Genomic DNA, 24,333 nt, shown 5'->3' on the forward strand with positions numbered 1-24,333 from the left:
GTGTTTACTAAAATCAAACCAGTGTTTCTTTACCAGACTTCTCAGGACTAGCTATCCATCAAAACTTCAAAAAATGAAAAAGGTGCTAAGCTATCTTGGAGGGTTAAGTGGAGACTGGCCTCAAAGCATGGGAAGCTAGACTACATGAGTTTTGCTGTGTTCTGAGTCTTCAATTCCACATATATCAAACATATATTATATCTCTCTCTTATGTACCAAGCCTCTTAAAGCACATAAGATATTTCATCCTACTGAACACCTCCAACGGGAATGATAAGATCCAGCCCACTGTTGGGCAAAAGGGACAGAATTAAAATGCTGCTTCTCCAAGAGCCAATCTTCTCTATCAATTCACTTGCTGTGACCTAAAAACGCAGGACCACAAAGTGATCATTAACAGGCAAAACAGACAGTTTGAAGAAGTTGATTTTTACAGACTGCATCATTATCTGAGATCCATCAGGCCCCCTGAAACAGAACAATGCACCACTCAAAAACAGCTAATGTGTGAAGCATCTCTGATGGAAAATTGTTTCTCCTTAATAAGGTAACAAGCTCTAACTCTAAATGCAAATCAGACTAATGTGGATCGCCCCAGCCAGGTTATATAGACATGAATGAGTCATTGCTTTTGATGCCAAACTGGCGAATCTGAAGGTTTTATAATGGCTCTTATGTGGCTGCTGTGGGCAGAAAGGACTCTGGTGTTAAGCAGGACAGCAACCCTGGTCCTTCTTCAGTTTCAAAGAAGGAGAAAAAGGGGACTCTTTTGCAGAACTTTTGCTGGATACAAGACTCTGTTCTCAGAGGTGCAAGTGGATGAAAGATGAGCAAAAACAGTTATATGAGGGAAGAAAAGAAAATACTCAATCATAATAAGATCAGTGATGGAATATAAACTGAAAAAAAAAGTAGCTATGAAGAAGAGTCACAGAAGAGAAAGATCAGACATTTAGCTGGAAAAAAGAAGTAAAGGAGGAAACATCTTGCAGTAAGCAGTCTCTGAGATGGCCCCCACTGATCCTCACACCCCCTGGGCTACACACCCTTGTATAATCCCCTCCCTATGAGTGTGGGAAGGACCTGTGTCTTGCTTCTAACACTAGAATATGGCAAAGATGATGGACTATCACTTCCATGATTAGATTACATAAGACTGTATCTTCCACCTTGTTAGCAGACTCTCTGCCTTACTGGATCCAGTGAAGACAGCTGCCATATAGAGAGGCCCATGAGCAAGGAGCTGAGGGCAGCCTCTGGCCAGCAGCCAGCAGGGAACTGAGATCCTCAGCCCAAGAGCCCACAAGGAACTGAACACAGCCAACAACCACATACGCTTAGCCTTCAGATGAGTGACACCTTGATTATAGCCTTGTGAGAAACTCTGAAGCAGAGGACAGATCCGAGCCATGTCCAGATTCCTGACTAAAGGAGAGCCTTGTTTATACTCACAACACCTTGGACACCAAATGCATGGGTTTTCCACACCAAGCAATTCCCTAATTCTCTGGGTGTCCTATAATTTAATTCAGTTCTGACACTACCTATCTAGGCTTAGCACAGACCTCACAGGTTAAGGGGTCAGTCCCACGAGACCGCCCCCAACTTCAGACACCAAATGTACATAGTGGGTTTCCAGGTTACCCACACTTCTGAGTTGGCTACATACTGGGGAGAGGAGTTCCCATGACCCCCTCCTCAGGTTCAATAATTTGCTATAATAATGGCTTACAGAACTTACGGCAACACTGAATGTACATTTACTGGCTTAGTACAAAAAAACATAATAAAGGATACAGAAGAACAGCCAGGATGAAGAGCCATATAAGGTGAGGTCCAGAAGGATCCCAAACGCAAGATTCCTGTGGAGTGGGGTGCACCACCCTCCCAACATGTATATGCATTCACCAACCCAAACCTTGTTGTTCAGAAATTTTTATGAGGGCTTCATCACATAGGCACGATCAATTGTTACTCAATCTTCAGCCCTTCTCCCCTCCTTGGAGGATGGTGGTTGGGGCTGAAAATTTCAAGTTTCTAATCATGGCTTGGTCTTCTAGGTAACCAGCCCCCATGCTTTTGCTATCCAGGGATCCACAATGAGGTGCTTCATAGAACAATAGATGCTCCTATCACTCAGGAAATTCCAAGGGATTTAGGAGCTTTGTGTAAGACATTCCCATCATCCCCACCATTCAGGAAATTACAAGGGTTTTAGGAGCTCTGTGTCAGGAACCAGGGTCAAAGACCAAATATTAGAACAAAAGATGCTCCTAGCACCTCTATCACTAAGGAAATTCCCAGGGTTTTAGGAGCTCTGAGTCAGGAACCGGGGGCAGAGGCCAAATATATATTTCTTATTATGCTACACTGACCCACAAAAACTGCAAGTGTTACTTTAAGCCACTAAGTTTGTGGCCATTTGTTACATAGCAATAGATAATTAATATACATGTAAAATGACAGTTGACATTTGAAGATCAGAGGGATGATTTTCACAGGAGATGGGTAATTAGGTAGCATTCATGGCAGAAAAGAGGAGGCTCAGACCCTCGAAGGCAGAAAAGCACAAGGAGTATTTAGGAACGACATAAAGTCCAGCTTGGCTAGATCTAAGGCCTGATGGGTAGGTGCAAGAACGTAAGCTGGAGAGGCAGGCTGGAGACCCCTGGTGGGCAAGAACAGCCAAAGAGAGCCATTAGAGCTCATCACGGATATGCAGTCTTAGAACCTCTACAGGAAGATTCATTGGACAAGTATTGTTTCAAGAGGCAACAGGTTTCAAAAAAAAAAAAAAGATTTGGAAATGCCTATAAAGGGATGCTATGCTTTCTCCTTTTTGAGATACTTTCCCTTCCATTACCTCATTTGATTTATGAAAGAATCTATGAAGAAGTCAAGACAGGTATTTATTATGAAGGGTTTGTGTTATATGTATGGGGGTGTGTGTACGTGTGTGTGTTTACAAAAAAGGAAAATGAAGCACTAAGAGGCAAGAATGACTAGCAAAAGCTCTTGTTCAGTACTATTTTTTTTCCTACTGTGAGTGTTGCCACATTTTGTTGGATACCCCCTTCCCTGGTAGAGATGCAAACGGGCCTCACTAGACAGGTTTGGATCCTGGCCCCAATGTACCAGAGAAAGCCCACAGAGTATTTTTACCTGAAATAGTAGGTGCAATGAGACCTGGGTGAACTGCAGAGTCAAGAGGGTAACAGTCTAAACTGCAGAACCTGCTATCAAAGGGGCTTTGAAATAGGGGGGTCAAAAAGAGCATCAAAGCCCAGGCTAAGCTTACCAAGTTCATATGTTATTGCTGCTTCTGGCTCAAGCAAATGAGTCAGAGTTGAGGGGACTGGCCAAACGGGGGTCAGCTACCTGGGAGCAGAGATGAGAGACTTTACTGTGTAGCTGAGCTTTCACTCCAGGGGCTAGTGAAAGGATATGCAGGGGTGGAAGGCTGGTTCTACTTACAGCAATAGGGATGACTCATTCATTTTTTACATTTTTTTTTTTTTTAAGCAGTATCTGAAAACCAGGGACAATTTTCTCCTATAAAATGTTAAATAAGATCTGTCCTTAATGGTGGACATTCTATACCCAGAGGAGGACAACTGTCAGTTCTCTCTCCCCATCCAGAGCCACATGACCCAGTTTTGTTTTGTTTTGTTTGTTTCCAATAGGCTTAGTTAGAATCTTCAACAGCTTTTTGTAAATCTCAACAGGTTACAGTCACCACTACTCTATTAAGCAAAGATAACCCCTGACATGTTGCTGCATGACTTGGAAAAACCGAGTTGGTAGTTCTCAGGGGAGAAAGGGCATGATTTAGAATGACCCGAAGGGGGAATCAGTGCGAGGAAGATGGACCTGTAGGCACATAATCCTCTGTAGTGGCAATGAAAGGGTCTCTACCGAAAGGAAAAAAATATCAGAAACCTTAGGTAGCAGGTTAAATACTATGCTGGCCAAAGGGATAACTCGGGAAGAGCTACTTGACCGGGCCTTCCCTTCTTAAGAGTCTAAAGACCAGAAAACTTGAGACAATAGTGTCCAGAATCCCAGGTAGAGGGAAGTGGAGATGAAAATCATCCCCATCTATAGCTGATTCTCAGTTTCCCAGTTCAGTAAATACCAAATTGAACTTTTCTCTTTCAATTCATTCTAATGCAAAAGAGAGAGAGGGCCTCCTTGAATAAAGGTTGATTTTAAATAATTGTGAAAATTAGTCTTTTTAAATGAAAATCATCTTAATCATTTGATACCCACTAAGGAAAGAGAGGTATACCTTCATTTCTTGAAAATACTCATCACTCCCTCTTAGTTCCATACACTTTTCTATTAGGTCTTGTACAAAACTCTCAAAATCTTTATCAGTTACTTCCCAACCCCCAATCTTGCCCTTGAGTTTTTCGTATTTACCAGCTTGTGCCTTGGTTTTATAGGACAATGACTACTTCGGGTAAATTCCAACTGTGGGCCATCCACTTAATAATCTCATCAATTTCCCACAGCTCCAATTGATGACACTGTTCAGATCTGTAATTCTCACCATCCCTCCTCTGGGTCTACACTTCTATTTCCAGATGCCTACTGGATGTCATGAACTGAATGACCCTCCCATAACCCAAATTCAACATGTGATCAGAAACTGAATTCATAGTCCCTCTCACCACTGGTCTTGTTTTTCTCATTTAAGAATGTAAGTACTCATGTAGTTACTAAACTAGATATCGAGTTAATCACGTTCTTGAATGCTCCTCTGCCTCAAGTCCCATATCTGATCTGCCCTCTAACTCTGCCAATTCTAGTTCTGAAATATCTTGGTAACCTATCCCTTCTTCTGCATTTCAGCTGCCATTGCTCAGTCAAGTCTTCAAGTATCTCTAGTCTTAACTAGTCCCATGCCATGCCCTAATTTCTCCCCTCTTCCTAACTGTCTCCTTTCCTTAACAACTATCTCAGTCTCTTAGCAGCCACAGATAACTGGGCAAAACCCCACCAGAGACTATTTTTTCAGCCTCTTCTCTAGACTTACCACCAGGAAGTGCTCTATTCGCACTGTAGATATTATTCTACCTATCATCCACTTCTGTGCCCCTGTTCGTAACAAGCATATTTTTTTACCCTTCTTCACCTGGCAAACCAGACTCATCCTTCAAGGCCCAGAGAATAAACTTTTTTTTCTCTTCCTCTTCCTCCCTCTTCCTTTCACCTTCTGCCCTTCCCTCTCTGAATGGACCCTTCCCTCTCTCTGCAAATCTGTTCCTCTTCTCTATGTGCACTGTCTTTGGTTACTAGCAGCCTCTGTTTCCAAGTGTCTCCAGCCATCATTCTATGTCACATTTTAGCTCCAGAGTCCTTAAGCTGTGGAGGAAAAAAAATCTAACTGGTCCCTGGTCAATGTGTTGAAGATTTTTGGATCAGGAGTCCACTCATGGTCTAACCAAGGCCCTGAGGACAGGGGCAGACTATATTTCCTACTTTAAGAAAGGAAATTCCCATTGAAGGGGATTAAGGCAGGCAAGACCCAGAACATGTATCTGTTACTGTAACTCCTCTTACAGACTAATTTCACCTGAAGGACAAGCATCAAGATTTTACTCTTTGACCATCTTTCTTTTCCAGCAAGTAGCATAACACCTGGCATGTAATGCCCTCTGTATTTGCTTGGATATTCTTGGTTGAAATGACAAAACATTCAACACAAACCAGCTTATATATATCAAAAGTGACTCAGTGGCTCATGCGCCTGGAAGTCCAGAGGTAAGGCAGGCAGGCTTCAGGGTCAGTCGATCTAGGGCCCACTAATGGCAGTTAGGGGCCCAGATTTTTTTTTGTTCTCCATTCTTCTATTCACAACGCTAATAGCAAGTCATAGAATAGCTGCCAGGAGCAATTAGGGATAAATGTTTCCTGCTGATATCCATCAGGAAACTACTTACATCCCAGAACCCCACGCAGGAGTCACCCCGATTAGACTGCTTAGGTCATGTGCCTATGGGAAGAGGAAATGGTATGAAGCTACAATGTCTAATAGAGTAGCCATGAACCATACACAGCTATTTAAAGTAAAATTAATTGAAATTAAATACAATTAAAAATTCAGTTTCTAGGTCACAGTAGCCACATGTCAAATGCTCAACAACCACAAGTGGCTAGTGGTTGCAGGATTGGACAGCAGAGATTAGAACATTTCCAATTCTGCAGAAAGTTCAATTGGCATAAGGTAAACAAGCATACCAAGCAACTGGTATAAGGCAACCAAGACTCAGCTTGGCAGCTGGGGTCAACTTCACCCAAAGTACAAGGATCTGGGGAAGGAACAGATGAAAATCTAGGCACATATGGGAAAGGGAAATAGACATTAGGTGGGCAATAAACAATGCCTAACATATTCTTACAGAAAGAAATTCAACTGATCTGGTACAATCTGCTCTTTAAATAATATGATCCATATGTAGAAACTGTCTGTTGTTACTGTAAATACAAGGTATTTTTCTTTTATGAACTCACTAACTTCCTGTGGGACACTGGGCAAGCCAAGTAACTTCTCTGAGCCTCAGTTTCCTCGTCTGTAAAACAAAAGGAATAAACTAGATCAGTTGTTTCTAACCTTTTAATCACAACAGATTTTTTTATAGCACATTTTTAAAAACTAATTTTTGCCTAGGATCTCACACTCGGAAGTATTTTTAGTAACTTAACTGCATTGAAAATTAATTTGCTATTCTGTTGTTGTTTTTTTTTTCATTAAAAACATATAACTGTTAATTAGAGCTTCTGATCAGTGAGAAAAGTCACTGTTACCATAGTGGCCTGGTATTATTTGTAACAAAAGTGAAGTTGACCTCACAGTCCTACTGAAAGCAAATTTACTATTTTCATTCAGTGCTATGAAATATTTATAATTAATGTGAAGTGCTCCACTGAAAGACCCTGGGGTAGACTATCACATGTCAAGAAGAGCACACGATCTTGTAGGCCCCATGCAGGTCCAGAATTCTACGACTTCAGTGGCAATGTGACTGTAAACAGATCCGACACTTGTCACTAGCACGGACTGGCCTGACCTGGAAAGTACCAGAGAAGGGGATGAGTGGATGGACTGGGAAGAGAGATTCCAAGGTAACTGAAATCTAGTGAGCAAGGGACAAGAAATAAGGAGAAAATCACACCATTGCAAAAAGCTGTTGATCTTCCCTTTTCACTACCAGTAAGCCCAAGGAAAGTGGATTATTAAATAATACGGGGAGCCAGGTATAAAGTTAGAAGTGGATAGCAAGCAAGAGAATCAGGAGCACCACACTGAAAAGGACGCTAGAAGAGCCATGGGGAAGGTGACTCCAGAGATCTTCAAGTCTTCACTCACCTCCACTGAGAAAGGCACAATGACAGACATGCTGGAGTCGTGAAAACTCCTATTTTCAGGTAAAAGCATGAACAAAGTTTATTATAGATTATTTCCTTTTATTTAAATTTTTATTGCAATAATTTTGTGTTAAAAGGCAAGAAAGCTGATAGGCATGTCTATTTGAGATGCTGTAAGGGATAGACTGGGGCACAGTATAGACTATAAAATAAATTACTTGAAATGTTCTGAAACCCAAGCCCCCTAGGCCTGCTGAGATGTCAAAGAGAAACCACGCACGTAGGTAGGAGTGATTCCATGATACTAAATGGGAAGAGGAAGTAAAATGGACAAGCTGGTGAAAGAACTGGGCAAGCTCCAGTTATATTTCAATAAAGAACAGATGTAATTATTATTACTTCAAGATTTCCTATAATTCATCATGATTTTCTATTTTTATTAACCCTTCTAGTAACCATGCATTTCATAACAAAAAAATCCTTTCAAAAACCCCACATTCCTAGGGGCGCCTGGGTGGCTCAGTCGTTAAGCGTCTGCCTTCGGCTCAGGTCATGATTCCAGGTCCTGGGATCGAGCCCCGCATCGGGCTCCCTGCTCAGCGGGAAGCCTGCTTCTCCCTCTCCCACTCCCCCTGCTTGTATTCCCTCTCTCGCTGTGTCTCTCTCTGTCAAATAAATAAATAAAATCTTTAAAAAAAAAAAAAAAAAAAAACCCCACATTCCTCAAACAGCTACACAAGAGAATTACCACATGACCTAGCAATTCTACTCCTAGGTATATGTCCAAATGAATTGGAAACAGGGACACAGATACTTATGCACCAATGTTCATTTCAGCATTAGTCACTATTCAATAGCCAAAAGGTGGAAACAATTCAAGTGTCCTTGGATGAACAAAATGTGGTACACACAATAAAATATTATTCGATCATAAAAAGGATTGACATGCTGATAAACATGCTAAATGAAATAAGACACAAAGGAGAAATACTGTATGATTCCATTTTTATGAAGTATCTAGAATAGACAAGTTTATAAAGAGGAAGTAGATTAGTGGTTATCAGGGGCTGAGGTAGGTGAAATGAAGAGTCATAGCTCAACAGTTCCAGAGTTCTATTTAAGGTGATGAAAAGTTTTGGGATGAATAGTAGTAATGGTTGCACAAAATCATGAATGTAATTAATACAACTGAATTGTATTATAATACACTTAAAAATGGTTAAAATGGCAAGTTTTATGCTATGTACTTTAACACACACACAACTTTTTTTAACCCACAAGAGTTTCTGTTGATTACAGAGACTCTAGGGCAGGGGACAGTTTGATAAACAATATTTATTGGCTTTCAAAAAGGGGAACCCAAGGTTAGAAGAGAATGGGAAGGTCCCTCTCTGTGACAGTCCCTTTAAAAAAGTCTTAGAATAGAGAGAAACTAACTAGGTACCAATGACCCTCTAAATTACATTTCCAGCCCAAACTTCTGTCATGCAAGTCTTCAACTTGCATTCCAACTACACATGGTCACCTCAGATTTAACAAGTCTAAAGAAAGTTCTTAGCAATAAAGGATAAAAGTAGAAATTACTTACAATAAATAAAAACATTAAAAAATAAATTTCTATTAAAAATCAAACAGGGCGCCTGGGTGGCTCAGTCGGTTAAGCGTCTGCCTTCAGCTCAAGTCAAATCCCAGGTCCTGGGATGGAGTCCCACATTGGGCTCCCTGCTCAGCAGGGAGTCTGCTTCTCCCTCTAACCCTTCCCCCTGCTCCTGATCTCTCGCTCTCACTCACTCTCTCTCTCAAATAAATAAAATCTTAAAAAAAAAAAAAAAAATTAGGGGCGCCTGGGTGGCTCAGTCGTTGGGCGTCTGCCTTCGGCTTGGGTCATGGTCCCGGGGTCCTGGGTTCGAGCCCCGCGTCGGGCTCCCTGCTCTGCGGGAAGCCTGCTTCTCCCTCTTCTACTCCCCGTGCTTGTGTTCCCTCTCTCACTGTGTTTCTCTCTGTCAGATAAATAAATAAAATCTTTAAAAACAAAAAAATAAAAATAAAAATAAATTAGGGCACTAGCTAGTGAAATTTCAAAATGAGGGGAAAATTGAAAGAGGTTATGATAATAGATGTAGACAAAATTAAACAACTGAAAAGATTTTGTACAACTCTATCCCAGTATATCAGAATATGTGGTTAAAATATATGATTTTCCTGGAAAACACGAATTATCAAAATCAATGCAAGAAAAGGAAAAAAATTCCTACAGAAACCAATGATCATTAGAGCTAGAGAAAGTTGCCAGCTAAAGAAACCCTAGCCCATGTTTCAAGTATGAGTTCTTTAAATTCTTCAATCATTGAGAAAATTTGATCATTCTCAATGCTGCTTTAACTGCTCCAAAGCACCAAGAAAAAGGCTCCCCAATTCTTCCTACCAAGTTAATAGAGTCTAATACCAAAACAACAAAAAGCACAATAAAAAGAAACCACACACCAATCTCACATTTTGCACAAAAACCCCAAAATCATAAATAAATTATTACCAAACAGAATTGAGTCACATGTGAAAACATGTTATATATCATGACCAAATAAGGGGCAGGGTCATATGAGGGATGCAAGAATTATTCAGTGTTTTATGATACCATGTAAATAAGCCAAAGGGAAAAACAGCATCTTGAAAGAAGCTCAAAAGGCACTTGAAAAAGAAAAAGTCAATATCCATTTGCAACGATGTGGATGGAATTGGAGGGTATTATGCTGAGCGAAATAAGTCAGAGAAAGACACGTATCATGTGATCTCACTGATATGAGGAATTCTCAATCTCAGGAAACAAACTGAGGGTTGCTGGAGTGCTGGGAGGTGGGAGGGATGGGGTGGCTGGGTGATAGACATTGGGGAGGGTATGTGCTATGGTGAGCGCTGTGAATTGTGTAAGACTGATGAATCACAGACCTGTACTTCTGAAACAAATAATACATTGTATGTTAAAAAAAAGAAGATAGTAGGAAGGGAAAAATGAAGGGGGGGAAACTGGAGGGGGAGTTGAACCATGAGAGACTATGGACTCTGAGAAACAAACTGAGGGTTCTAGAGGGGAGGGGGGTGGGAGGATGGGTATTAAAGAGGGCACATACTGAATGGAGCACTGGGTGTTATATGCAAACAATGAATCATGGAACACTACATCAAAAACTAATGATGTAATGTATGGTGATTAACATAACAAAAAATGTAAAAAAAAAAAGTCAATATCCATTTCTAATAGAAACTTTTAGTAAAAAAGAGAGAGGACACTTGGTTAACTTGGTCTCAAGCCAACAACCAGCACTGTACTTGAGGGTTTATTACTGAAAGCATTTCCATTAAAGTCCATAAGAAGGCAATCACCACTATTATGTAATACAGTTCTTAAAGCAATAGCCAGTGAAATGAGGTAATAAATAAAATGCACAAAATTAGAAAGGAAGGTGCAAATTATTATTTGCAGATACTACTACTTTATACTTACAAAATCAAAACAACCAACTAAAAGATTATTAGAAATAATAAGAGCACTCATTAAGGTTTCCAGTTAAAAAAATACACTAAAACAACCCCAACACGTTTTTTTATATATCAATAATTACCTGGAGGAAAATGCTAGAAAAAATTTCCTTTGAAATAAATACCAAAAAACACAAAATCTTTAAGATTTTCTTTACTGACACTCTGAGCGATTACTGGTATTTTTAATGGAAAATAAAATTGTAATTCTTTGAATAAAATTAATTACTAGGAAAAATACCCAACTGAAAATAGCAGATCTAACTATGTTAGTTTTTAACAATAAGCGGTAATGACTTCATGCTCTAGAATACTTTAGAGCCAAGGCCTGGGGAAGATCAATGAGAGCTCTTCAACTACACACTTAAGCTGTAGAGCATGACAATTCTTCTCTCTCAGTAATCCATGGGTATTTTTTGCCCATTTTTTTTTAAAGATTTTTAAATCTACTTAGAAGTTGAAAGAGTGATATTACAAATACCCATTAAGTCACTAAGTGTTAACATTTTGCTGTATCTGCTCTCTCTTACTCTATCTGCTTGGTCCCCCATGCGATGCACACATGTGCACACACACGGTTTTCTTTTGTTTTGTTTTTCTAACCCATATAAGAGTTAAGTTAAAGACATCAAGAGGGCGCCTGGGTGGCTCAGTCGTTAAGCGTCTGCCTTCGGCTCAGGTCATGATCCCGGAGTCCCGGGATCGAGTCCCACATTGGGCTCCCTGCTCGGCGGGAAGCCTGCTTCTCCCTCTCCCACTCCCCCTGCTTGTGTTCCTGCTCTCGCTATCTCTCTCTCTGTCAAATAAATAAAATCTTTAAAAAAAAAAATTAAAAAAAAAAAAAAAAAGACATCAAGATACTGCACCCCAAGCACTTTAGCCAGTAATTCCCTCTTAGAAGAATAAGGATATTCTCTTATATATCTTCAATATCATTATTATACATAAGAAAATTTACAGTAATTCCAAAATGTCATCTAATATATAGCCTAAATTTAAATTTCCCCAATTGTTGGGGCACCTGGGTAGAGTAGTCAGTTAAGCATCCAACTCTTGGTTTCAGCTCAGGTCATGATCTGAGGGTTGTGAGATTGAGCCCCACATCCAGATCCATGCTCAGTGTGGAGTCTGCCTGAGACTGTCTCTCCCTCGCCCTCTACCCCTCCCGTTCATTCTCCCTCTCTCTCCAAAATAAATAAATAAATATTTTAAATAAATAAATAAATTCCCCCCAATTGTTGTTACCATATTATTTCCCTAATACAGGATCTATCAAGGTTCACACATTATTTTTGGTTATGTCTCTTTTGGTCCCCCTTCTTTTAGAAGAGTTCCCCTTGTTTTTTTGCTTTTCTGTTTTGTTTTTTTTTTAAAGATTTTATTTATTTATTTGACAGAAAGAGAGAGACAGCGAGAGAGGGAACACAAGCAGGGGGAGTGGGAGAGGAAGAAGCAGGCCACCCACCGAGTAGGGAGCCTGATGCAGGGCTCGACTCCAGGACCCTGAGCTCATGACCTGAGCTGAAGGCAGCTGCCTAACCAACTGAGCTACCCAGGCGCCCCACCCCTTGTTTTTATATTCTTCACAACACTGACTTTTTTTTGAAGGGTACAGGCTGGTTATCTTACAGATTGTCCCACATACTGAATTTATCTTATTATTTCTCCCATGGTGTCATTTAACTTGTTCCAGTATCCCCTGTATTTCCAGTATACTAGAAGTCAGAGCCAGAAGCTTGATTCATTCAGGTGGAAACATTTTTGGCATGACTATTTCACAGATGATATTGTATAACAATACATCCCATCAGAAGGCACAAAATATCAGGTCATCACACTACTGGTGATGTTAAGCTTGACCACCTGTTAAAGTGGTGACACCAAATCTGTCTACTATAAAAGGACGTTTTGCCCAGTGTAATTAAGTAGTAAGTCAACTGTGGCAAGATACCTTGAGTCTATGTAAATATCCTAGTCTCCAACAACCTTTCACTCAATGGTTTTAATACCTACTGATGATCCTTGACCAAATCAAATTATTACACTGAGGGTTGAACCACCATGAAATGTTTAACCTCTGCTATGTGTGTTGGTAGCTATGAGGAGAAATATATAGCATAATGGTTAAGAAGACAAGTCTAGAACTACTCAATTCTGGCTACATAGTAGAATCCTTCGGTCTCTGGAGAACTTTTTAAAAATACCAGATCAACTAGAATCAGAATGTCTGGGGTGGTATCCAAGCACAGATATTTTTTAAAAAGCTACTAAGGAATTCTTTTAAAGTGTACTTACCAGCTGTGTATCGTTCCTGTGCTTTGGAAATAAAAAGCTACAAGTATCTCTGAGATAAATACTACTAAATATTCCTGAAACAGATACTAGACATGTTCTAAGAATTAAATAATTAAACATAATGAGGATTAATTATAAAATATAGTTGACCCTTGAACATGAGTTTGAACTGCTTAGGTCCACTTATATGTGGATTTTTTCAATAAATACACTACAGTAAGGTAAATGTATTTCCTCTTCTTTATGATTTTCTCAATAACATTTTCTTTTCTCTAGCTTACTTTATTGTAAGAATAGAGTGTATAGTACCTATAACATACAAAATATGTATTAATCAATTGCTTATGTTATCAGTAAATCTTCCAGTCAACAGTAGGCTATTAGTAATAATTGTGGGGTTTTTTTTAAATTCATTTATTTATTTTAGGGACAGAGAGAGTGAGAGCACAAGTGGGAGGAGCAGAGGTAGAGGGAGAGAGAATTTCCAGCAGATGCCTTGTGGAGCATAGAGCCTGATGCAGGGTTCGATCCTACGACCCTGAGATCATGATCTGAGCCAAAACCAAGAGTTGGACGCTTAACGGACCGCACCACCAGGCACCTCAACAATATGCTATTAGTTGTTGAGTTTTGGGGGAGTCAAAAGTTGTATGTAGATTTTCGACTACATAGGAGCTCAGTGCCCCCAATCCCCATTGTTGTTCAAGGGTTAACTGTACTTAGGCCCTAGCACATAGTAAATGCTCAGCAAGTATCAGTAATTCTTATGTGTAAATACAATATGGGTATGCATGTATATAAAAATATAGCTAGGTATATCCTAATATACCCATATGCACCTAACAATACAACTTCAAAATACATCAAGCCACAATTAAGTTACAGAAGAAATCATAAAGGAAATTAAATACTTAGAACTAATAATAAAAATATTATACATCAAAATCTAGGGACTATAGCTAAAGAAGTACTTGGGGGGGAATATATAGCTTTGAAAATATTTCAAAAGAAACAAGAAAGGCTAATGGGGCGCCTGGGTGGCTCAGTTGGTTAAGCGACTGCCTTCGGCTCAGGTCATGATCCTGGAGTCCCTGGATCGAGTCCCGCATCGGGCTCCCTGCTCGGCGGGGAGCCTGCTTCTCCCTCTGACCCTCCCCCATCTCATGTGCTCTCTCTCTCTCTCTCTCATTCTCTCTGTCTCAAATAAATAAATAAAATCTTTAAAAAAAAAAAAAAAAAAAGAAACAAGAAAGGCTAAAAGTAATAAGCTAAGTATTCAACTCAAGAAGTTAGGAAAATCAAACCCCCAAAATAAAGAATTAAATAACAAAAATAAGGGCAAATATCAGTGGTGTACAGAACAACATCATCAACAATAAACAGAGAAAAAAAACACAACCAAAATGCATGTTCCCTGAAGAGATTACTAAGATAGATCTTTGACAAGCAAGAGTTATCAAGAAAAAAGGAGAGAAGATTCAAAGAATCAAAATACAGAACGAAAATGGAGGCAAAAGTACAGGCACAAGAAGATTTCTTAAATTATTAAGAAATATTAAAGAGTATCAGGATTATCTATAGGCTAATAAATTCAAATGGATAAATTCCCAGCAAATTATGCCAAACTTGGCACAAAAAAACTTGAACAGACCAGTCAGTATAAAAGAGATGAAAAGAGGGGGCGCCTGGGTGGCTCAGTTGGTTAAGCGACTGCCTTCGGCTCAGGTCATGAACCTGGAGTCCCAGGATCGAGTCCCATATCAGGCTCCCTGCTCTGTGGGGAGTCTGTTTCTCCCTCTGACCCTCCCCCCCTCTCATGCTCTCTCTCTCTCTCTCTCTCTCTCTCTCTCGTTCTCTCTAATAAATAAAATAAAATATTTAAAAAAAAAAGAGATGAAAAGAGTAAAGATCTGTCCCTCTGAAAAAAACAGCAGCACAAATAATTTTACAATGAGTTCCACCAAATTTTAAGGAATTCCTGTCCTATACAAGCTATTCTGGAAAAAATAGGAAACAGTCAAAAACTGACATGAAACTAATATAATCTTGATTCTAAAAATCAGATGATGACAAGAAAATGATAGGTCCCTTAAACATACACAAAAATCCTGCCCTAAAGATTACCTAAATATAATAATGTATTAAAAATAATAATGCATTGGGATTAATAGAATTTATCCTAAGAATTCAAGGCTATCTCAAGAATTCAGGGATTGGGGGGGTGCCTGGGTGGCTCAGTCGGCTGACAGTCTGCTTTCGGCTCAGGTCATGATCCCAGGGTCCTGAGGTTGAGCCCCACATAGGGCTCCCTGCTCTGCAGGGAGACTGCTTCTCCTTCTCCCTCTGCCTGCCACTCCCCCTGCCTGTGCTCTCTCTCTGTCAAATGAATAAATAAAATCTTAAAAAAAAAAAAAAAAGAATTCAAGGATAGAGACGCCTGGATGGCTCAGTCAGTTGAGCGTCTTACTCTTGGTTTCGGCCCAGGTCATAATCCCAGGTTTGTGGTATCAAGCCCCACGCTGGGCTCCATGTGAGTGCAGCGCCAGCTTGAGATTCTCTCTCTTCTCTCCCTCTGTCCCTCCTCCCACTGTGCACTCTCTTGCTCTCCCTAAAATAAATAAATCTTAAAAAAAAAAAAAAAAAAAAGGTATCCTTGAGATTTATCCTAGGATAAATATCCTAGGATAAGTCCTTAAGATTTATCCTAAAAATTCAAGGCTATCTTGAATTTTTAGGATGGTTCAATATCAGAAACAGATTTAGAGAAAAACCAGATAATAATCTCAATCAATAAAGAATACGCATCATAAAGTTAAGCAAAAGGCAAAACTGTAGCATTAACAAAAGATTACATGGGAGAATACCCATTTGAATGAAGAAGAGGGAAAAACTTAAAAACCCATAAAGTATATGACTAATTTTATCACATTAAAATTAAGAGCCTTTGTTCAATAAAAGACACCACAGACAACGTTAGTGTTAAAAAGACGGCCAGGATGGGAGAAGATACTTATAAGGCCTAAAATGGAAAAGGGATTATTACAGAGAATAGATAAGAAATTCCTGCAAATCAATAAGAGAACAGTAACCCTGACAGAACAATGGGCAAATGCCATGAAAAGGCAATTTACAGAACTTAATCTAGACTACAAAAAGAGAAAGCTGGATAATTCTAGCTGTTGGCAAGAATGAGAAGATGTAAGAAGCCTCAGGCTTGTTAGTGGAAGCTAGACTGGCGTCATCATTCTGGCTTTTGGGTCAAAGCCTCAGTTAATAAAGAACTGCTCCTCTGCCTTGCTTTGTCCTTTGTGCATGTATTTCTTTTGGGGACTTCACAGGGAGAAATGGCCAGTCTAGCACAGGCTTTGGGCCTTAGACACTGTAGGTCCTGACCAAATACCTCTACCTGAATCACATCTGATATGACTGCATTGGCCACTTGGTCTAAAAAGACAGGGAAAACCAAAATTCCACTGCACCCTTCTCACACAGGTCTGGACATGGCTTTACCTTTTTTTTTTTTAGGGAACAAATGTATTTCAATTTTTCTGAAAATATCAGGAACTATGAAAAACAAGCTATTAGCTGTAAAGCACTGTGTTCTGTTGGAATCTGAATTCATTCGTTGATGTGTTTTCAGGTTTCCCAAATTTCCTGTCGCTGACATTTGAGCATGTTGTTTTATAAATGATGAGATTCCAGGGTGGGAACTGAGTGGCTTTACCTTTTTTTAAATGAGATTTCAAAACATTTCTGAAAGGAAATTACTATATATTTAATGTTAATATAATTTCTGAAGCAAACATAACTGTCTTCTAGTTGTACAAATCATCATTTAGGGAAGATCTGATCCCAGAATCTGGAAACAGAAGAAATTTAGCTCCAAGAAAGCATGGTCAGGAGAAAGCGTTCTTGGGATTTAAATAACCTAGAAGTATCACAAGAGAATAATCATATGGGTCTGCTTTTCTTAGCCAAAGGGAAATACAGTCACTTTTCATTCAAGGGAAGAGAACCTAAACACAGGCACTGAGCAGGCCTGTCACGGAAGGAGATGAACCTTAAGTGAGAAAAAAAGTCTCATCCTGATCCTGAAGCTGACTTGGGCAGGCCCCAAAAGAAGTAGTTAGATTTCATGCAGATTCTTCCTTCAGAAAAGAGCCAGAGGTGGCCAGGAGACAGAAGGGAGAAGGGAAAGGGTCACCAACTCCACAGTCATCAGGGGACTAGTAGAGGCTTGTCTCCAGACCAGAAAACTGAACAAGATCTCTGGCAGACCCAGCTAGGACAGAGAACAGGAAACGTACATCACAACCTGAGGAGGTCATGATCCCCAAGATTCAGAGGCCAAAACTGCTCTTAAAATTCCTGATGATGCAAGAGGCAGAGCTACATACAATACCACTTCGCCATCATGATTTTTAGCCTTTGGAGTTTGCTAACAGGCAACCAGTACCCAAATATCTGATACCAAAGAAAATTCACTTGGGTTGTCCCCAGTCTCTACCCAGATGGCAGATTTCTGTGCTGATGACAACATTGCTCCCTGGACTGTGGTAAAAGCTCAGCCTCAGGAACCTGTGGGGCTGGACCTACAAAAGGGGCCCAGGTCTTTGGCCCGCTCTCTCTCAGGGGCTGAGGAGGATGCAGACCCATGCTGTCTTCCTAGAAGAAACGACTGGCTAGGTCTGAGGTGCCCAGAGAAACTTTTCTCTTCATGCAACAATAGGCACTGCTTGCAGACCCTGGGGTTATCTGCTCACTTACTAGAGAAATGTAGTTATGGTAAAAACAGGAATGTTTCCTGGGCAAACAGGGATATATAATGCGTACACATGCAATAGGTAATGTTTGCTTTAGGTAAAACATGATATTAAAACAAAAATAAACAAATAAAAAACACTCTTTGGAACACCAGTATGAAATCCTAGTGGACCACCACTAGGATTAATAACCATTTGCAATTATGACACAAAGCAACGAACCTTTCTAGAAGTCTTAGGAAAAGTTTATGATGTTCTTAAGGTTATGGTTTGTTTCAATAACAAATTTCAAAACCTTAAATGGTGCAAAAAGTACCAACATCCTAACTGTAACCAGATTTTATATCACCCAGAGACGAGAAGCAGGTTGAAATATCCTAAAAACACTGTGATTTTTTAAAAGAGCAAATTGCAGTTTTCCTAAATATCAAGAGGGCAAGAAATGAGAAACAGCCATGTGGTTTCACAAACTCTCTATTTAGAGGCTAGCTGGAAAGAGAAATTTGTACCACATACTGAGGGAAGGACTAATAAGGCTGTTCCTTAGGCCTAGTAAGGAAGGAATATAAACAACAATTTGTACCACATATTGAGGGAAGGACTAAGGCTGTTCCTCAGGCCTAGTAAGGAAGGAATATAAACAACAGTAAGATAGGAAGACCATAAAAAGAGTAAGGAAAAAAACATGCATACAGTGGACATGTAAGGACTCAATGATATTTACTTGTAAGAGAGAAGGAGGGGAATTACAACAGAGGACAAATCAAGAGCAGGTCTGCCAACAGAATTTCCCAAAGAGCAAAGTAGATTATCAGTATCCACTCCGGCATCAATTCTGTCATCACTCCCATCCATCAATATTTCCTTGCCCTTGTATTGGTACCAATCACTAACAAGAAATCAGGGCATCTTATCCCTTTGGAAGGGATATCCCACTTGGAAGCCCAGGGGAACAGTGGCTCCTGAGGTCTGCCAAGTCCAAACACCAGAGCTAGGCTTCCATGAAGTAGTTTTGGGCCAAATAATAAGTAAGTTTTAAAGTGCTCCTTTGCCTAGCTTTGTCCCGCAAGTATCTCCCTGGTGATCTTGTTGATGGAGGATTTGGCTACATAGGGTCCTGGTTCTTTCCCTCTCTTTTCACAGAGAAGACATGACTCACAATACTGACGCCATGATAATATAAATGCACTCTCAGAAGAGGGTCACCGTATCCAACTGTTTTTAAAGGAAGAAAGAGAAAACATCAGAAGAATGAAGTTTCAAGGAATAACATCCAACTGATATTGGCTGGGTCTGGAACAGTGAAATCACTAGTTAACTAAGCAGGCCACAAAACAAAAGGAACCTGGGTACCTCAGGTCAGTGTACCTGGTGGGCCACTGACGAAGCAGTAGTCTCTTCATTCAAAAAGAATTTCACAGTTGGAAATTCCTTCTGAATGAGTAGTACCTGGCACCAAAAAGTGACACATGTTTACAGAAAATGCTCACCACCCCAGGTCACTACCTCATCAGCAGTGAAGAGACAAGGTGATCCGTTTGCAGTCACTTCCTGAAATCACCTCCAGCTTACTTCAGGATGTCAGTAAGGCATGCTCACCAGACCCTAGCACAGTGTGTCCACAGAACATCCTCTTTTAGTCATCTTCTGGCATTTCTTCTAGTCTTTCAAGGGGACAGTACCAGAAACTTCTTCCTGATTAAAAAAAGCCCATAACCTAGTCGGCCTAGCTAGGTCAACTGTTTCCATGTCAGAGTATAGATAAAACTCAATTTGGCTGGAAAATATACCCCCTGCACTTAAAACTTCTTAGCAATCTATACATTAAAATATTCCAATTTTCACTGCTACTTTCCCTTTGGTTTCCCTGCGTGTGGTCAGCTAGGGCCCTTGGCAGTAGCTTCTTGCCCATGTGTTTGGACCTGCTTTCTTCTGCATCCAGAGGACACATGGCTTAGATTTTGATCACAGACAGTAAGACTGGCCTTTTTCCCCGCAAGGTTTGAATCGAAACACTTTGTAAAGACAATCTACTTATCAAATTTAAGGTGATCCATTCCCACCACCAATGATGAAAAATACTTTTAAAATGTACTGAGTTAAAGCAAAATCCAGCGTAAAGTGAAGTGTTTTTGTGGATTTGAAAGATCGGTTTAATTCTGTTCCTATCAGCTACAGGGGTGGACTGGACTCATCACAGGAAACTTCAAGGTTAGCTATCAACACAACTCAAGACCTATTAGAGAAGGACAAGAGCATCCACTGGCCACAGCAGCATCTCCCGCCCCTCCTCACAGCCAGCAGCCAGAAGTGGTCAAAGATCTCCCCTTCCTAAGAGCCGCCACTGGTGAGAAATTGGGCAGGTCCCAACTGCACTGTGCGATTAAGTCTGTAGCACAGAGAGAATCCCAATTCTTAAACCAATCAGGTTAGTAAAATAAAATGTCAAACAGCAATCCAGCACTCACCTTTGTCATGAACACAAACTGAGAGTTTCTTGACACCATCAACCAGAATATTCTGTGTGTTGCCATGTCCATCTTCTGAGTCGCTGTCATCAAACTGAGCCTCTATAATGACATCAGGACTGTCATTATAGCCTTTCACGGACTGCTGTGGGAGATGGCTTCCACAGAGCTCCTCGGGGAGATCTAATTCATAGGCACCTTCTGTTTCTTTGTCATTGCTCTCTGGTTTAATTACCTGAAGAAAATAGAAAAGTTCTGCTAAATCACTGGAGGGAAGACTGGGAAATAACAGATTTTTCTTTTCTCATTTTTCTTTCCTAAAGGAAAAATGCACATTCAGAAGCTCACAGCAATGGCCACTCACCATGTAGCTTGAAAAAAGTATTTATTTTCCAGCTGCACAGACTACCTTATGGAGACGATCAATCCAGCAGTGCCAGGGTGGCCCTCAGCTCTTCAAGATGCCCAAGATGAATGCCATATCTACTCCCCATTTTTCTGATGTACCTGTTCATCCGCTCTCCCCCAGAGGCCCTGAATACCACAGGTACTAAGCTGCTTCATTAAGGGTACATCACATGGATCAGTGAGTACATTCAGAGGGCATAAAAGAACTCAGCATAGTATGTTACTGCATTCCATATGAAGCCACAGGAAATGATGAGACAGAAAAAACAAAATTAAATGTAAATAAAAGTTTATAAATGTTCTCATAAAAAATTAAAGCCCTTAATTCTCCATTTTGAGGCTTGAAATCAGTATAGAAAGCACACAACTGATGGATATTTACACTAGTACTAAGAATGGAGCATTATATGACAAATATTTTCAATTAAAAAAAGAGTAAAGCAAACAAGAGAAGAGTATAGATACTAATCCACTTAATGAGTTTGTCACATAACAGTCATATGTCAGTAGCCTGATTTCTATGGCATTTGATTTCTATGGATTTCTGTAGCAGTTTCTCTACGTACTTAATCTTGAGAGGTCTAACATTTTTCTGAGTTTAACCTTGAAGTTTCAAAATAGATGTTCGCCTTCAACAAGCCAGATTACCATTTGAATTAGACCACACAAAGATCCTTTAATAAGGGATCTTTATCTTACACAAGGCAGAAAAAAATTACTGAAAAGAAATCTTTCCCCAAACATTTTCACGGCACAGATTCCAATTAACATAACCATCCCCAGACAATGAATATTATATTCACCCAGAAAATCAAAGTAAAATATTACAAAGGTATTCTAAAGATTCTAAGAATATATTCCCAAGTTTTTTAAAAAATGACTTCATGAAAATGTGGAAACAAAAATTTGTAAACAGTAGTTAATTTTTCAGAGTAAAATTGTGCCTTTTAATAATATTTTTTGAAAACTTGATTCCCAATTTCTATATATATATAATGAAATTTTCTTTCAACTCTTGCCATGTTTTGACTCATCACATTCATTCATTCATTTGTTCATTCTTTCATTATGAGAAGTTTGAAGGTTCCTTTTCTTTGATAGTAAAAGAAAAAAAATTCAACTGGCTAGGCCAGAAATCTCCAAAAAAGATTCCCTCAGGGAAGAGGGAAGCCACAGTCAGTCTTTAAATTAATATACAATCATAAAACCCAGCTCTCCTCTGTGCATTTCTGCCCTGTCACGTAAGTCTGGTTTGTTTTCATGCCTGACCCAAAGGAGATCACTCAAAAAATAGAGAATTCACTGACAAGTTAGAGAAGAAAAAGAATTTGACATCACTCAAATCAGCAAACCTAGTCATAATGTTCTTAAACGTGCCTGGCAAATTCAGTAGCATTTAGGAAGATCTGCCCCGACCGTCCTCGAAAAGTGAACACACCTTGTGTGTTGTCAGAATAGCCCAAAGCATGGGGCACCTGGGTGGTTCAGTCGGTTAAGTGTCTGACTTTGGCGCAGGTCTTGATCTCAGGGCCCTGGCATCAAGCCCAGCATCGGGCACCTCATTCAGTGGAGAGTCTGCTCGCCCCTTTCCCTCTGTCCCTCCCCCAGCTTGTGCTCTCTCTCAAATAAATAAATAAAATCTTTGAAAAAATAGCCCAAAGCACAGGCAGGAGGTATATGTGCACCCTCTGTGTCTAAAGCATGGTGGTTATGACAGGATCACTGCTCTGTTGTTTTTTTCTACATCATTCCCACACACAATTTCTCTCAGAGAGAAGAGGGACTAGGGCTGAAGGAGAACGCCTGGTGTGTTAGAGTTAGACTTGCAGGTAACATACAGTCTTCTGGAAAGATGTTAAGCAAAGGGTCCATGCTGTCGGTTTCCATTATGTATTTATTTCTGCCACTAATGGTTTCACAAAGGATTTGGTTCCCACAGGCCATGGGGAAAATCTTACAAGGGGAATCAGAATTCTGACATTATCAAATTTGAATGCTTAACTACCCTACAGTGAAAAGTAGTCTTTCTCCATATGCATGTATATGTATGTGTAAAATATAACAAGAATTCTGTAATCACCATGATTCTGCTACTTATTAAGAATTATGCTATGGCTCCCAAATAAAAAGTTCATCAAGATAAAAAGCTTCTGCACAGCAAAGGAAACAGTCAACAAAACAAAGAGGCAACCCACAGAATGGGAGAAGATATTTGCAAATGACACTACAGATAAAGGGCTGGTATCCAAGATCTATAAAGAACTTCTCAAACTCAACACCCCAAAAACAAATAATCAAGTCCAAAAATGGGCAGAAGATATGAAAAGACACTTCTCTGAAGAAGACATACAAATGGCTAACAGACACATGAAAAAATGTTCATCATCATTAGCCATCAGGGAAATCCAAATCAAAACCACATTGAGATACCACCTTACACCAGTTAGAATGGCAAAAATGGACAGGGAAAGAAACAACAAATGTTGGAGAGGTTGTGGAGAAAGGGGAACCCTCTTACACTGTTGGTGGGAATGCAAGTTGGTACAGCCACTTTGGAAAACAGTGTGGAGGTTCCTCAAAAATTTAAAAATAGAGCTACCCTATGACCCAGCAATTGCACTACTGGGTATTTACCCCAAAGACATAGATGTAGTGAAAAGAAGGGCCATATGCACCCCAATGTTCATAGCAGCAATGTCTGCAATAGCCAAACTGTGAAAAGAGCCGAGATGCCCTTCAACAGATGAATGGATAAAGAAGATGTGGTCCATATATACAATGGACTATTAATCAGCCATCAGAAAGGATGAATACCCAACTTTTACATCAACATGGATGGGACTGGAGGAGATTATGCTAAGTGAAATAAGTCAAGCAGAGAAAGTCAATTATCATATGGTTTCACTTATTTGTGGAACATAAGGAATAGCATGGAGGACATTAGGAGAAGGAAGGGAAAAAGGGGGGGGGGCGGATTGGAGGGAGAGATGAACCAGGAGAGACTATGGACTCTGAGAAACAAACAGGGTTTTAGAGGGGAGGGGGGAGGGGGGATTGGTTAGCCTGGTGATGGGTATTAAGGAGGGCACGTACTGCATGGAGCATTGGGTGTTATACGAAAACAATGGATCGTGGATCACATCAAAAACTGATGATGTACTGTATGGTGACTAACATAACATAATAAAATTAAAAACAAAAAACAAAAAAAACCAAGGTATCAGGGCACTTGGGTGGCTCAGTCGTTAAGCGTCTGCCTTCGGCTCAGGTCATGATCCCAGGGTCCTGGGATCGAGCCCCGCATCAGGCTCCCTGCTCAGCGGGAAGCCTGCTTCTCCCTCTCCCACTCCCCCTGCTTGTGTTCCCTCTCTCGCTGTGTCTCACTCTGTCAAATAAATAAATAAAATCTTAAAAAAAAAAAATACAAAAAACAAAAACAAGGTATCAAATACTGTAAATCATTTTTTAGCCAATTTTCAGCTAAAACATAA

General features: G+C 40.0%; 1 protein-coding gene across 3 annotated transcripts in view; it reads right to left on the minus strand.

The window, feature by feature from the left end:
* Positions 1 to 24,333, minus strand: part of DIS3L2 (DIS3 like 3'-5' exoribonuclease 2) — a 346,894-nt gene that overhangs the window by 207,293 nt on the left and 115,268 nt on the right. For all 3 annotated transcript variants that reach the window (XM_032399177.1, XM_032399039.1, XM_032399109.1), the window contains one exon: positions 20,435 to 20,669. In XM_032399177.1, the coding sequence (XP_032255068.1) occupies positions 20,435 to 20,669 (235 nt within the window). The remainder of the gene's footprint in view (positions 1 to 20,434; positions 20,670 to 24,333) is intronic.

Source organism: Phoca vitulina, unplaced genomic scaffold, assembly GCF_004348235.1.
Source record: "Phoca vitulina isolate PV1807 unplaced genomic scaffold, GSC_HSeal_1.0 scaffold1, whole genome shotgun sequence".
Lineage (NCBI taxonomy): Eukaryota > Metazoa > Chordata > Mammalia > Carnivora > Phocidae > Phoca > Phoca vitulina.